Source organism: Pithys albifrons, chromosome 4 (genome assembly GCF_047495875.1).
Source record: "Pithys albifrons albifrons isolate INPA30051 chromosome 4, PitAlb_v1, whole genome shotgun sequence".
Taxonomy (NCBI): Eukaryota; Metazoa; Chordata; class Aves; order Passeriformes; family Thamnophilidae; genus Pithys; species Pithys albifrons.
Window position 1 is genome coordinate 100,261,631 of NC_092461.1, and position 16,067 is coordinate 100,277,697.

At 40.2% G+C, this 16,067-nt stretch overlaps 1 protein-coding gene across 2 annotated transcripts in view; it reads left to right on the plus strand.

Annotated features, from left to right (window-relative positions):
• MYO10 (myosin X) overlaps window positions 1-16,067 on the plus strand; it is a 163,088-nt gene that overhangs the window by 131,997 nt on the left and 15,024 nt on the right. For both annotated transcript variants that reach the window (XM_071555031.1, XM_071555030.1), the window contains exons 22-30: window positions 2,495-2,601; window positions 3,922-4,131; window positions 4,433-4,472; window positions 4,899-5,801; window positions 6,734-6,857; window positions 8,125-8,368; window positions 10,618-10,713; window positions 14,015-14,108; window positions 14,857-14,912. In XM_071555031.1, coding sequence (XP_071411132.1) covers window positions 2,495-2,601; window positions 3,922-4,131; window positions 4,433-4,472; window positions 4,899-5,801; window positions 6,734-6,857; window positions 8,125-8,368; window positions 10,618-10,713; window positions 14,015-14,108; window positions 14,857-14,912 — 1,874 coding nt within the window. The remainder of the gene's footprint in view (window positions 1-2,494; window positions 2,602-3,921; window positions 4,132-4,432; window positions 4,473-4,898; window positions 5,802-6,733; window positions 6,858-8,124; window positions 8,369-10,617; window positions 10,714-14,014; window positions 14,109-14,856; window positions 14,913-16,067) is intronic.

The window sequence follows — 16,067 nt, forward strand, 5'->3', positions numbered from 1 at the left end:
ACTTATTTTTTTCCAAAAAAAATTCAAATTATTTTAATTAAAAGAATGTCATTTTAATTTTAAAAAATAAAACCATCCAGGTGGTTTTGCATGCTCATTTTGCTAGTTTGATTTTAAACAACAGCTTGCGATTTTTGCTCTTGGACTTTAACAAATGCTTTCACAAGTATTGTGGACTCAAGAGAAGATTCCTCATTGCAGGATTTGAGATTTCCTAAATATTAAAAAGATTTTTAAAAGCTTTCTCAGATAGTAAAAATATTTTGTAAGATCTGATTGATTTCTGTATGAAACGCCCTTCCCCTTATCCTTTTCTCCTGAAACTGCATAGTTTTGAAGGGTTTCTTCCATTCCTCTGTATTCTTAAGGAGTTTCAGATTTGTATTGGGAAAGTTGTTTTAATCATTGTACAGTTACTGTAAGAGATAGTAATTGATGTCATCTTCCATCCTATTTTGGTAGACAATGGCTTGCAGATAGCACAGTGGTAACGTTTGGACACAGAGCTGGGCTGTATTTTCCATTATACTTTCAGATGTAGTATGTTAACAGTATTTATGCATGGCCCCCAAAGAGTGCTTTGGCACCTTAGGGACATATATTTACCAGAACCTGAAATTGTTTTAATCAACTGCTCGTCAGGACCTCACCAGAAGCCAAAGTCCCATCGCAGCTTCCCTGACTGGGGCCTGTGCTCATCGTCCCCCAGAAGCTGCCTGTGCATTTGTAAGGGTGCTCATAAACAGCTTATTGTAGAAGAGAACAAGAGGGCATTGGTTTCAGACTGAACATGGGATGGGGCACTGTCCTGCCCCTAAGTTATTTGAAAGGGGTAATAACAACATTGCAATGATTTCGCTTCAGCATGATTTTTTTCTTGTCTTTTACGTCTTAAGCTGCAATTCACCTGCTCAGGAAAAGGCATTAACCTGAGCTTATCTGCTTAACGTCCATTTCTGTTCAGGCAGTAGCTGAATGCCTTTCTGAAGCAGAATTTTGTTGTGTTTTTAAAGCCACTGTGTGCAGAGCAAAGAAAGATTTCCCACTGAGTGAAAGAAAAGGCTTTTTCCACTAGTAAAATCTTTGTGTAGAAAGAGCTGCCCAGTGCAACTTGGACATTGGAACTCTGAGACTTTCTGTGGGACTTTTTATTGTTCCTTAGTGTTGGATAATTTGTACTGGAAAGTCCCTTTCTAGCTTTGTTCAAAACTTACAGCTCTGCCTCTCCTCCAGAGTGCTGCTGCTTTGGCTTTGATGCTGAGCATTTTCACATAAACACAGAGGAAAAACTACCCTCTTTTGCATTTGAACACCCTCAAAAGTCCATTGGGTTCTTTTTTAAGTGGAGGGGTGGTTTGGAGGTGTTTTCAGAGCAAGAGAAAACCCAAAACACTTCAAGGGAGCATTCCTACTTTTAAATGTCTTTACAGCCCTCCTCCCTTAGGAGACCCACCCTGTCCATGAGCTTTCCTTATTGCCACATTGTGGAGCACAGCCTGGTTCTCATCCTGCACAGAAGTGTCACTGAACTGGCTATTTCCAGCTGCCCATGTGTTAGGCAGCAGCATGCCAGGCTGTCATCACCTACAGCTGATACCAGCAGACTTGGCCTTCAAAAAATAAAAGTTGAGAAGAGCTGCACAAAGTGCTGACAGCAGATAGCTCACCAGTATGTGAGTGTAAAGAGTAAGAGTGTAAAGTGGTAAAGAGCAGATGTCAAGGCAGGTAGGAGAGGGAAGCTGCCCTCGCCCTGCCCCTGCTTCACTGGAGAAGCAGTTTTATTCATTTAAGGCAAAATAAGCTGTGTTAGCTCAGTATATGTCAAAGCCCTGTGCCAGAGCTGTCTCTAAGAGGCACTAGTCTGGGTGAACAATCCAGGTTAATGCTTGGAAGAGAGCCTGGGAAGCAGTCTGTCTCTGGGAGGGTGGCTGGCTGTGGTGGGGTGTCTGGCCCCAGCAGCTCCCTTCATGTAACAGCAGGAAAACACAGTCAAGTCAACATGAATATGGAACCACTCTCATTTCTGCTTACTTCTGAAGTCCTATAGCAATGTCACTGAAAGCAGCAAGGCTCGTCAGTCACAACCTGATGTGACTGTGGAACAGCTGAATTATTGGTGTGATATTTCTGCCCTCAAAATGGGAAGTTCATGCTAAGTCCTGCAGCTTCTTTGGCCTGTGTTAATCTTTGGTGGGAAAGGCTGTTTAATGAATCCAGTAATTATGTTGTTTTTTGAAAAACCCTGTTCCTAATTAAAAACTCCAGGACAGTAATCAGACTCTTCCTACTGAAATCCAAAGTTAAAGGATCATCTACAAGTAATTTTCTTTTAAGAGAAATATTCCTGGTTTTTATTTTCTGCTGAGGAAAGAGTACATTTGTCTGTGAATTCAGAGCTGAGGCTTGCTGTTTGGACTGATATTGGCAGCGCCCTGGCTGACCCTTAAATATGATGCTCTCCAAAAGTTGTTAAGCCAAAAGTTTTCTTATGTAGGTGTTTCTCCGGGAGTCCCTGGAACACAAGTTGGAGAAACAGCGAGAAGTGGAAGTCGCCAAGGCAGCAATGATTATCCGAGCACACATCTTAGGTTATGCAGCCCGGTAAGTGACTGGATGAGAATATTAATAATCAGGATTTGAAATAAATGGATGGTGTGTCAAGGAGCTAAATCCTTCTGATGCAATTCTTAACTTTTCCAAGGAACCAGGCATTCAAATCCTGTAAGTGGCTTTTGAAAATACCCAGGAAGAAAACAAAGTTTAAATTGTTTTAATATAATAAGTAGGACAGTATAGAAATGTGGAGCTCAGCCAATACCCATCAGATTTTATCATGGCATGAGATCTATGGTGTTAGATCCATGGTAGGAACTCCAGCTGGATGGCACCTAGTGGAGCTGCCCCAGATTACCAGCTGAGATCATGTTTTATCTTTGCTTTGTCACAGTAAGAAAAGAGAAAGCAAACAAAACTAATCCATTTGATTCTTAAAGAACCATGACATTAGGTTACTGATTACTGTTTGATTTGTTTACCTGGCTTCATGCCTTATGTGTTAGGTGGAGTTGCTCGTCCCATCTGTTTATTTCTCTGCTTTTTCTACAAGTCAGTTGAGGACAGTTTAAGGAAGCTTGTTTGCATAATGAGGCAGTTTCTTTTCATGTGTATGTTAGTCCTGTTCTATTCTGACCAGTATGTCAAAAACTATATCCCTTTTTTAATGACAGAGTTACCCTGCTGTCCATTGTCTTCCTTTTCAGAGATGTGGAATGACTATCTGTGTATATTCTCTCTTCATGTGTGCACACACACAGAGGTGTCCTTTTAGCATCTCCTTGTCAGGGGCATAAGAACATGTAGGACAGGTAATGTGCATTTCCTTAAATAAAGACACAGACAGTGCTGTCAAAGAAATGAGAGATTCTCTTTCTTCTCGAAGGGAGAGAACAATGTGAACAGCAGTGGGGAAACCATCACAGAGCTAGAACTACCACTGAAGGGAGACCTCATTGTAGTCTACAACTTTCTTATGAGGGGAAGAGGTGTGGCAGGCACTGATCCCTTCTCTGTGGTGACCAGTGACAGAACCTGAGGGAATGGCCTGAAGTTGTGTCAGGGAAGCTTTAGGCTGGATATTAGGAAGAGGCTCTTCACCCAGAGGGTGGTTGGGCATTGGAACAGGCTCCCCAGGTAAGTGGTGACAGCACCAAAACTGACAGAGTTCAAGAAGGGTCTGGATGATGCTCTCAGGCACATGGTGCGAATCTTGGGGATGGGTTAACAGTTGGACTCAGTGATCTCTGTGGGTCCCTTCCAATTCAGCACATTCTGTGATTGCAGGTCACCATGGCAAGATAGCTCACAACTGCTCCTTAGTTCGTTGTTTCATTAGATATTTGCTTCTTTATTTTTTCCCCCTAGAAAGCGGTATAGAAAGGTTCTCTACTATGTGGTTGTGATACAGAAGAACTACAGAGCATTCAGTGGCAGAAAAAGGTTCCTGTGCCTGAAGAAAGCAGCCATAGTTCTTCAGAAGCAGCGGCGGGGCCAGCTTGCTCGACGACTTTACCGGGAGCGACTAGAGGAGAAGCAGAGACAAGAGGAGGAAAGAAGAAAAGAGGAGGAAGAAAGGTGCAGTTTGCTGTCATACATTAGTCTGCTGTCTGTGCCATATTGGGGTTGGTCTCAATAGCCTTTATTTCAGGCTTCTCTAGATCAAGAGATTTAAAAAAAATTCGCTTCTTTTGCTAAAAGGTGTGTGTAACTATCCTGGTAGTTTCATATTCACAAACATCTTCGTGTGACCTTATTTTTGGCTCTCTTTTCCTTCTGGCATATGATCTCTGTAAATTGAGCTATTGCCCTAGCAAAGGAATGTGATGAGCTTATGTTGAGCTTGATTGACTAACTTGTTTTCTTCCCTCACTTTTAGGGAAAGACAAAGGCAAGAAGCAGAGCGTCTTGCCCAGCAGGTAGGTGGTATTCTTAATGCTTTCAGCCATCCTGTTTATTTGAGTATCTCAACCCAGCAATTAAAAAAATAAAAGGTATCTGTAGCATTTAAATTAAACTTATTACAGGAGCTGGCAGATAAAGCCAAAGGAAACTCGATACAGTTGTTTGCATGGACATTTCCTTCACCTCATGCTTCATTTAACTGCTGGAAAAGATTGAGTTTTCTGCACATACTTGAGCTTCCAGTATCTCTGAGCAAATGAAATTGTGCTTGAATTGTTCTTTTTCTTTCCTTTTTCTTTTCTTCAGACACAGAGGTAGGGTGCCATTTAAGTGAATGAGCATAGTATAGTGCTTTAGAAATAAATTTTAAGAAAGAATCTTACATTTAAGGGCTTTATTTTATTTTGTTTTTGTTTTGCTTTGTTTTATTTTATATGCAGGCTGAAGAAGAGAGAAAGAAGCAGGAACTGACTGCCATTCAGAAGGCTCAGAAGGAGGCAGAACTGAAGCAAGAGGTGGAGAAGCAGAAAGAAAGCAGGCAGGTGGAAGAAATCCTGCGTCTGGAGAAGGAAATCGAAGACCTGCAGCGCGTAAAGAAGCAGCAGGAGCTGTCCTTGACAGAGGCTTCATTACAGAGGCTGCAGCAGCTTCGAGATGAGGAGCTCCGACGGCTTGAGGATGAAGCATGTCGAGCAGCCCAGGAGTTCCTGGAATCTCTGAACTTTGATGAGATTGATGAATGTGTCCGAAACATTGAGAAGTCTCTCTCTGTGGGCAATGGTTATCCTGCTGAGATGACTGAAGAGACTGGAAACGCCTGCAGTGAAAAGCCCAATTTTAACTTCAGCCAGCCATATCCTGAGGAGGAGGTAGATGAGGGCTTTGAAGCTGATGACGATGCATTTAAGGATTCGCCCAACCCAAGTGAGCATGGCCATTCTGATCAGAGGACCAGTGGCATCAGAACAAGTGATGACTCCTCAGAAGAGGATCCCTATATGAATGACACTGTGGTGCCAACAATTCCTGCTGGTAGTGACACCATGCTTATACCTCCTGCCCATGATACAGTCAGTCTGCACAACTCTTCGAGCGGTGAATCCACATACTGCATGCCAGAAAACGTATCCTGTAGACCCCCAAATTCTGTGGAACTTATTTCTCCTGACGGGGACTACGATTACGACCAAGACGATTATGACGACGGTGCTATTACTTCTGGTAGCAGCGTGACATTCTCTAACTCACACAGTAGCCAGTGGTCACCCGACTACCGGTGCTCGGTGGGGACGTACAATAGCTCTGGAGCCTACCGATTTAGCTCTGAAGGAGCTCAGTCTTCTGTAAGTGTCACTGCTTTTATTATCTAATTATTGATATGTGCTTTCTGATTATTTTTTTCCCTGCTGTGCTGCCGTAGAGTCACCGTAGCTGTTCTGTGAAAAGTCTTCATTGTGTAGCTTGGTTTGCTTAGAGTGCATATGGAAATAGTTGTCTGTTGCCATCTAGATGCCACTGGGGTGAGTGCATTAGAGTCAGAGGTAGCTCAAATGCTATTTGCAGTCCCAGGCTTCTGCACAGACAAGGTTTTAACTGTTTTAATGCAGGTTACTTGGGGAGAAGCTCAGTGCATGGCCTTGGATGGCATTCATAAGCAAAGTTCTCTGTTCGTGTGTTTGGAGTTGGGGGACCAGGTTGGGAAATTGATTTCAGGAAAAACAGAATCAGTTGTGCGTGCCAGTTGCAAGGGTATTGAAAATAAGCTGCTTCAAGAAGTCCCTGACATGCCAGGCATATTTTGAGATTAGTTGGAGAGCAAAGTTCACCTGATGGCAGATGTTAAAATTATGGAGGCAGACAGTTATACCGAGGAACCCTTTTTCAGTGCTGTTTACTGAGTTTACCATTGAGTTTACTCCCACAAATATTTTTGAAAGAATATGATGCCCTCTACCACTCCCTGAGTACTTACCTCTGTGAGACTGTCTAATTGGGAAAATGAGAATGTATTTCAGCAACACTGACTTGTTTAGAAGGAAAACTTCTAACACGAGAATATCTATTACAATTGAAGCTGTGAAAACCAGTCAAAGAGCCATTCTGGGTGTACTGGTTGTGTAATCACACAGCTCAAGCTGTAACTTACTACAATGTCCTCCTCCCTTTGTTAGGTGGATGAAAACCCAGATGATAAAATGCTTTAGCACGAGACTTCTAAATGAATCTTAACCAAACTTTCCTAAGAGATTTTGATTTTATTTGCTTTCTTCTGTAGTTTGAAGACAGTGAAGAAGATTTTGACTCCAGGTTTGATACAGATGATGAACTTTCCTACCGGAGGGATTCAGTCTACAGCTGTGTCAGCCTGCCCTACTTTCATAGCTTTCTGTACATGAAAGGTACTGGGTGAATCAGAATTTTCTAAATATACGAAATAACCAGAAATATTTATTATATCTTACACTCTGATTCCTGTAGAGTTTAACTATTTTCTTACATTTCAAAGGATGATGGAAAAGTGAGTTTATTTCATTTGAGCTGTTCTCAAATTAAGTTAAATGCAGTGGCTTGCATCTGTTAGTGTTTTTCCCCTCTGCAAAGAAAGATCAGTATTTTGGACTGCCTTGTTTCATTTCATCTTTGCAGGCTTGCAAACAATGGAACATTCAGTATAAATGTAGAAAAGTAACTCCCAAAGTCAAACTGTACCACATTTTGAGGAAATCAGGTACTTGCTGCTCCCAAAACCTTGTAACACAGACAGCATTCTACATTGCAGACCAGTTTTGCTGACCTTAGCTGAATTTCACTTTGGATCTGGAAGACACAAATAAGGTTATGTGTAGCAAAGGGGTGTGAGAGACTCTGAAAGAACACACACAAGAGTTCTCTGGTTAAAATTTTTGGGTTTACCTTCTGATATTTGATAGTAAATATAGTCTCAGTGAATCTTTGTATGATTTTCATCACTGTAGCACAGGGTTTCTTTCCTGGAATAGGAGCAGTGCTGAACGTATGCACCTTGTGTTTGTGTGAAAAATAACACAGCTGTCAGTAACATGGCTTTTACTGACATGTCCAGCAAGAAGGTTTTGTGGGATCACAGGAATATATTGGCTTGGTTACTGTTTTAATGACTGTAATGTAACTGCAGTGCAAGGTGTATTGCCTGCCATATAGCCACATTTTGGTGTGACTGAGTTCACACTGGTATGTTTCCTGCTCTAAATATAGCTTTGATAGGCTTTGTGGGTTTGAGTTAAACATTGTTACCTTCCAATATCCTGGAGACAGGAAAGAGTTTAACACTAAGCTTTTCTTATATTATCATTGAAATACATTGAAAACAGTGTGAAGATCTGATTCTCATGTGCAGTGAGACTTTTCAGTAATTTATTATTTATTATATATGTAATTATATATATGTTATATATATTTTTGTAATACAGAGACTTACAATTTAAGGGTATTTAGACTAACAACGATATTGGTGGCCTTAAGGATAGGCAAAAATGAGATCTTTGGGTTTGTGGCTTACAGGAGAGACTCAGTTTAACTGTAGTGTTGTTGGTCAGAATTTCCAGTTTTGGTGTGATCACAGCTTCTGTTTATAGTGCAGTTGTTTGCTTTAACTCTGTATAAATCCACATTTCTCTCTCTTGCCAGGTGGCTTAATAAACACGTGGAAGCGGCGCTGGTGTGTCCTGAAGGATGAGACCTTCCTGTGGTTTCGTTCCAAGCAGGAAGCACTTAAGCAGGGTTGGCTTCACAAAAAGGGGGGTGGATCATCTACGCTTTCCAGAAGGAACTGGAAGAAAAGATGGTTTGTTCTCAGGCAGTCCAGGTTGATGTACTTTGAAAATGACAGTGAAGAAAAGCTAAAGGGTGCCATGGATGTCCGAACTGCCAAGTAGGTTTATACGCTTTTATATGTCAGCCATGGTCCCTCCTAAGTACTTTTTGGAGCTTAATCTGAGAAGACATTGAGTGCCCTGCCTACAAATTGTGTGAATGCAAGCATGAGAATGTGTATGATGAAGTTATTGAAAGCAAGTGTTATCCTTAGCTGGCTCTCTTTTAAGTCTGCAGAGTGCTCCAGGACTAAGCCAGTGCCAAATACTTCAGAAAACTGCTGGTATAATGAACCCATCTATGCTTTCTCCCAGACTAGAGGCCCTACTTAGTCTGTAATGATTCCCAAGGCAATCTGGGGCATGTTGCCAAGTCTGTAGCTGCAGGCAAACCTAGAATGGGGAGGGTGGAATTAATAGGCCCTGAATATATTGAAATTTGCCTGGGTCAAAGCTGAATCTTCTGTATGTATTTAGATTTTTTTCATGTTTGAAATACTTGTGGTAGTGTGGAAAAAAGCTTTAAAACACAAGTATTAATTAAGAAAAACAGAATTACTAAACCTAATAACTTATGTCTTGCTAACTTAAGTTCCTTATGCCTTAAAATGCTATGCTTCCTGACACATGCATAAAGAAAGTTTTCTAAGGGAAGGTACTTTTCCTTCTAAATTATCTAGCTAATTTAAAATGTAGAGTTTGCTAACATTGCTACTCTCATTCTGTATAAAGTGTACCTGAGCTTTCATCCAGAGAAAAGTAGAAATGGCTTGTAAGGCCCAGTTCCACTTTGCACCTTTAATCTGCAGCCATCCAATTTGTTTCATTACTTTAACAGAGAATTTAAACTAAATTGAAATCTTAGATGAATCTCTTTTTTGGAAGTACAGGCCTGAGCCTGGTTTCAAGCAGGACAGTAAATAATTTCAGTGAGCATCCTGACTTGCTCTTGTAAAACCAATGAGCTGTTCACTGACAAGTAAGTCTCTGAATAGAAACTGAAGATCCTACCACGTGTTTTTGTCGTTGAAACTGGATTTGACTCTGTCTCATGTACCACAGCATTTATTTAGCATATTTTGCTCATACGTTCAGTCTTTATTTGTTGTTGTTGCCACATTCCTTCACTGACTGTGCCCTATAGAAGTTCTTTGCTGAAAGTACCTTTAAAATTGTCAGGTTAAGGTCATTGAACGTAACTTGAACTGTGGGTTCCATCAATGACTATTTGTGTATAAAATTGCTAAGAGTTCTTTTGTTTCAAGAACTGTATTTCATAAGATATAAACAATAGCTTTTCTAGGTAATTTTGATATTTACTGAGTTCATTCCTAACCTATTATGCAACTTAACATATTTCACCACTCCATATTATGGACCCTGTTCAATTTAAAAAATATTAGGCTGATTCACTTAAAACACAGAACATGGAGGTATTCTCCTGGACACTGTTATTGGGAGGGAGGGAAGTCAAATCACAGAAAATACAGAATTACAGCCTTTTGTTTTGATAGCAGATAAATTGTCCTCATGAGCCCAATAAGCAGAGCTTGCATATATTGTTTATAGGATAGAGATTTATGAAAATGCCATAGCTGAAAAGGAAATGTAGCTAGTTAAGGAAATAATACACTTCAGACAAATACAGCAAAAGAGCAAAAAAGGAAATTGATTTCATAAGCTTCAGGGAAATCAATGTAATGCTTTAATTACCCCTTAAAAATCTTGTGCTGTGTCATTCAAAATTGTTCAATATACAGATACTTAGGTGACGAAAAAAGATGTAGAAAGATGTAATTTTTCAGCAGATGAGTGCTCTGCTTTTTTTGGAAGTCATGTTTGGAACTGTTTTTATGCTGACTCACAACCACACAGAATCACTAATCCAGTTTTTGTTTGCTTTGCTTTTACTCTTCAAGAGCTTCCTTTTTACTACTCCAAAAATCACTTGGTTAGGCAGTCAGTTCAGAAATACATTCAATTCTCAACTCAGTCATCCTTGCCTCTCTTGGGGTTTGATAATGCTTTAGTTTTTCATTAGTTCTTGTTAAAATAGTAACAAATAGTAAACCTGATACAGTGACACTCATAATAGTTTGACTATTTGTACTGTGTAGGCAGGAAACACAAGAGTAGTTTGGTGAATTAATACTGTCTGATAAATCACATTGTGAGTCTTGCAGATGAACCTCATGAAGACTGACTGCTGTTGTTACAGCATCAGTAATTTGTGACCCTCTCAGCAGAACAGAATTTTCAAAATGTTGATTATCTGTAATGCTCAATGTTGGTGTTTTCCCTTTTACAGAGAGATTGTTGATAACACAGGCAAAGAAAATGGTATTGATCTAATAATGGGTGATAGGACCTACCACTTAATTGCTGAATCTCCTGAGGATGCAAGGTATGAAAACCATCAGGCCTGTCTTCTTTTTTTATTTTCCCCTTCTTAAACTCTATGCCATTCTAACTTGTGCTTGTCATTAATCTGTTTGACCACTGTCACAAAATATTCCAGCTGTGTTAAATGCATTGCATTTGGCACAATTTTCAAAGGCCTGCTGAGGAGGAAATCTTGTGGCAGACCATTACTGGGCAGTCAGATTGCCAGTGAAAAGCTGCCTAGAGTTTGGCTGTTACCATCTGTTACAAACAACTTTCTCAAATACTGTGTGTCTGTGGAGAGGCAGACGTTGGCCACTGATGCTTGTCTTGTGCATTACCCTCCTGTGTTTAGCTACATAGAGCAAATCAATATTTAAGACCCTGTAATCTGCCTGAAATAAAACACTTTGTTCTTTATGGTTGGGATCTGTTTGCCTAAGCAAAGCCTACATGTTTTTTTCAGATAAAAGTTGTAATGCAGTCTCTGGATTTTAGGGCAAAAGCATGTTCATTAATAGGAAGAGTGTACAAGACAGTGTTTCCCTTTCTGCTGATTTATAAAGGGTCTTGCTTTTGATGTTAAAGAACCCATATCTAACCACAGGGGGAGGCTGATAGGTGAGAGCAAGCCTGACTTGTCAGATCAGTTGTAAAGCATCTTGGGAAAAAAAAAATCCCCACACTACAGTTCATGGGAGATAATAATGTGCTTGCCCATAAAAATCAAGCATTTAAATAAAGTTAACATAGTAATCAAAGTTTATTACCCACTGCCTTGCTACCCCGAGGCCAGAATACAGGATGCCTTTTTCAACATCATCTGAGCTACTTTGCTCCAAAACCTCAAAAACTGCTTCATATTCTGTTCTTTTTAAAGGCAGAACATCTTCCTCTGGCACAGGACGCTGAATAGAGATGTAGCAATGCTTAAAATGCAGAATCTCTATTCAGTTTTTTAGTCATCCTTAAAATTACTCTTGAAATAACTTAGGAGCTTTCTAGCAGTTACTGTTAAGATTCTTGTGTGATGTAAATATATTTCAAAATGAAGGCTTAGCCAAAGTCTCTTCTATCAGACTTGTGTAGTTTCCCTGGGGACCAGTAAGAAGTTACCAGCACACAGACTTGTCTGTTGCCATGATTCTCTTTCAATTCCTTCTTAAACATGCAGGAGGACACACTATACATTGTTGTTGTGTATAGTACACATACCATCCAGATTAAATGATCTTTTACCAGTGTATTTCATACTTACTTTTTCTCAGTTGTTGCATAAGACTTGAGGAGGGAGATGTGTGAGGGTTGGCAGACAGGCTTAAATCAGTGGTAATGTTTGGCATTGTTAAAAGTGAAGTGTGAGCCATTGGACTGTGTTGGGTCTGGATCTATTTGAAAAAAACTTTTGTAATGGGCTTGATCATGATCTGAGGTTGTTTTTTGTTCAAATGATGGCAGAATCCAAGGGAAACATGGCCCAGACCCTCAGAAATGGAACTACTATTTTTGATCATGGAAGTATATTTGAGGAAAGAAGTAACGTTTCATGTTTCAATGGGCAGCCATTGGTGAGGGTTTATTCCTTTAACCCTGCCTCTCTTTTTCCTTATTCCTGTGTTCTGGGACTCAGCTGAAAGACAAAGGAGGTCCCAAGAGGAAGAAAGCAAAAGTAAAGTCTGCCTTAATTCATTTCTCTTTCATTGTTTACACAAAGATTACATGAAATCAGGAAAACTTTTTCTTTAGAATTCATTAATAAATTATCACTAAATGTACATACAGTGCAGTGAAGTCTTTTTTTGTAGTTAAATAGAAGATTTGCCTTTAAATACATATGCAGTTACTGAGCCCAAAATATTTTGGTAGATGAAGTTTAGTTTTCTTCAGTTTCTTTAGTTTCTTCAGCTGGTGGTTTTGTCTCTTGAGAAGACACTTCCCTCTTTTTATGTGTTTTCAGTGGCATTGTCCTACATCCAGCAAAGTGAGTGTTGAGCACAGCCTCTCTGGGGGTATCTGTGAGTCTTAAAAACGAACCAGAACTAAATATGTTCTCATCTGCTTCATGGTCTGGCACTCTAAGTCTTTGTTTTTCTTTGTGCCTTGCACTGTTTCTAATAAAAGCAAAAGCTGATAGAAAGGATTTAGGATATGGCAGCGGTTATACTGTTTGACAGCCTACACAGTTTTTCTCAAGCTATTTTGGCAGTTTGGTTTCCAAAAATCTACATTGTGAGGAATAGTTGTCTTTTGACTGCTGAAGTTAAGGAGGCAGCTCTTCAGTGTCCTCAGTATCCATTCTGTGACTGCAAACAATTGCAGAAAAGGTACCTTCATATTCAAGTCCAGTAGTTTCACTTTGTTTCCTTAACCCCATGGTGGTGGAGGAGCCTCTGCAGTGAAGTGAGGAGTCTGTTTTAAAGGCTGGGCTTTTGATCCCTTTGAAAACTTGGCCCCAGGTGGTTTTCATTAGAATGGCAAATTCATATCTCAGAGAATGGCATTCAGGAACCTGCTGAACAGGCCAAGCTCTGCCCTCAGATTTCAGGGGAATTGCTTGGAGCAATTGAGCTTTATCATATACAAGTGCCAGGAGGATAGAGATTTCCCAGAAGCAGAAGGTGTGGTTACAATTAAATCCATTTGCACTTGCTAGGGGCTGAAGGACTAGAAACCTCTGCCAGTTTTCCTGTTCAGGATATATACAGTGCCACTGGAGTGGCACAGATTTGTTCTTGCCCAACTTCAGTGGCCTTTCCAGCAGCCGGATTTTTCAGTGCTTCATAGAGAACAAAAACTGTAGAGGTGTTTGCTTGGGGGTTTTATTCTTTCTTCCCTCTCAGTCGTGCTTCTGCAGAGGACTGGGGTGGTCTTTGCAGAAGTGTAAGAAATGCTGAAGTCATACTACCAGCGCAGCAGAATTTATAACCTGGATGTTAGGCTTCCCACTGCAGGCTTTGGTGTAGCTGGTAATGTGTTCTATTCCAGGTGAAACTTGTGGAATGTGTTACAAATACTCTCTGAGCACTCAGAGGTTTCCCTGTGCTTACACCCCTTTTTTTCAGAGGTGCCACTTACTATGCAAGGTTGTTGTCTTCAGGAAGAAGAGTATGACAGGACCTTGGATGGGAGATCTGGAGGGGCTTTCTTGTATTGAGGGTTACTTGAACTGACATAAAGCCTTGCTGCTTTTGTGCCTGTTCACAGAAGGAATCTTAAGCAGTTTCAAAAACCTGCAGAACCTGCTAGATCTCTGCAGAACAAAGGTGACAGAAGGCTTGTGCAGAAGCAAAATTCGACTTACCCTGCTGCCTTTCTCTCCCCAGCCAGTGGTTTAGTGTCCTGAGTCAAGTCCATGCATCCACAGAACAAGAGATCCGGGAGATGCACGATGAGCAGGCAAACCCACAGAATGCTGTGGTAAGTCTGAATCTGAAGAACTTTTCAAAGCCTATGTTTTTAGAAGACAGGGGCACTACAGTGGCCACAGCTTCTGAGAGTCACAACCCAGGTAGCTGTGACACTGACTAGAGCCTCCAAGTCCTGGGCCCTGTAGCTGTACAAAAAAATGTGACTTCTGGTTCCTCTCCCATGATTCACCTTAATGAAAAATGACTTTTGGTCTTGGGATTAGTTTTTTCTGGTCCAGTTCTCTATTACAACACAGTGTATGCTTGAGTCTAAAGTTTTTCAAAAATACAGTTAATGAGTAAATTAAAAACACAAGAGTTGAAAATCTGAGATTTCTCTGATCTGCATTTATCATTCTGTATAACACACTGGTAATACAGGGAATACATTTTCAACCTAATATCATCAAGCAAAGGGAAACAAAAGCTTTGCTTTAATGGCTTCAGAGGTTTGTTCTGAGAGGATGCCATGGGACAGCAATTTTTGGTGAAAAATTCAAGCAGGTTTGGAAGCATAGAAAAGAGCAGGCTTAGAGCTGCCTCCATTTTTACTGTGTATAATCTTTTAGTGGATCTGTTCATCTGAGTGTCTTAGTTTTCCCCTCAGCAGCTTTAATGGTTAAGAGATCCTGATGCCCAAACCTGCAGATCATTTTGCTTGATCAAAGCTGCTGCTCCTTTCACGTGTCTCTCGGAGTACTGTGACTAATGTAATAATAAATGTCTTCCTCATTTTCTGGTTGGATATTTGTTTATAGGGTACACTCGATGTAGGACTAATTGATTCTGTCTGTGCTGCTGATAATCCAGACAGGTAAGTCAGAACCATGCCTGGTGACTTTGTTTTTCTCCTTTCTCTAGCCAAAATTGGACACTTTATACTTCAGTCTCTATATTCAACTGGCCAGCCATGCACTGAGGTGGTTCATTATTGCCTCCCTCTTCATGGTACTAATCACCACATGTTAAAATGTGTCTACAGAATAGGAATGGTGCTGTATTTTGGGGAGGCTTCAATAACTTCCCTGATCCTGTTTCAAAAATGAACTTTTCAGCTTCTGAAGTGATCCAAAAGTAAGAGATTAAATACTTCTTTCATTTATACAAGTAATGCTCCTGACAAAAAGGAGCAGCTGATTTTCAAGTCCTTTAGCAATACAGTAGGCAGGAAAATTAATTTGTTTTTTTTCTGTTCTGCTTCTCATTTATGCGTGTTGCATTCTTCAGGGATGAAAATTACTTCCCAGAATAAAAGTGTCTTGTAACAAAGACAGTACAGGATAAAAACCAACAAAAATGTCAGGATATTCTTAGTTCTTGTACTACTAGTGAAGTTTTGAGGGATAAAAAGTAACCTGAGTTCAGACTATGACTCTGGTTCTAAGTTTACTGGCTGTGAGGTGTTATTGTACTGCAGGAGCTCACTGCAGTTTCTCCTCACTGCACGTGTGTGAAACAGCTGGTTTTAAGTTACTGCTTGGTCCTTGGGCTGCCAGACACTGATACCAGAAGTAACAGCAATTACAAGCCCAGACTTCCTAAACAATTCCACACAAGTGTCCACAGCTTTCCCAATTTTAAGTTAGCATTTCTCCTGCCAATATGAGTTAAGCATTTCTTTGTAAGCATTTCTCACATAAATTTTTTTTCTTGTCTTTTTTGTTTGTTTGTTTTAGTTCTCCAAGTGTAAATCAGTGATGGAAGGTTTTTCAGTTAGGAAACAAATTTGACTAATATAGATTATTTTTATCTTGACACATATGAACCCATTATAGCTCAAAAGAGAGAGGCTGAGCAGACAGACCTTTGAATCTGTATTCAGAAAGAATCCCAAGAAGTGGGTTTCCATCTTTTTTCTAAACTGGGGAGAAGGAAAGGGAAGCCTGGAAGGTTGGCTACTGTTGATCATAACCTCCTGTTTGATAGCTTGATCTACCTTAGTTTATACCTTAAGTCTCTCCATTTTCAG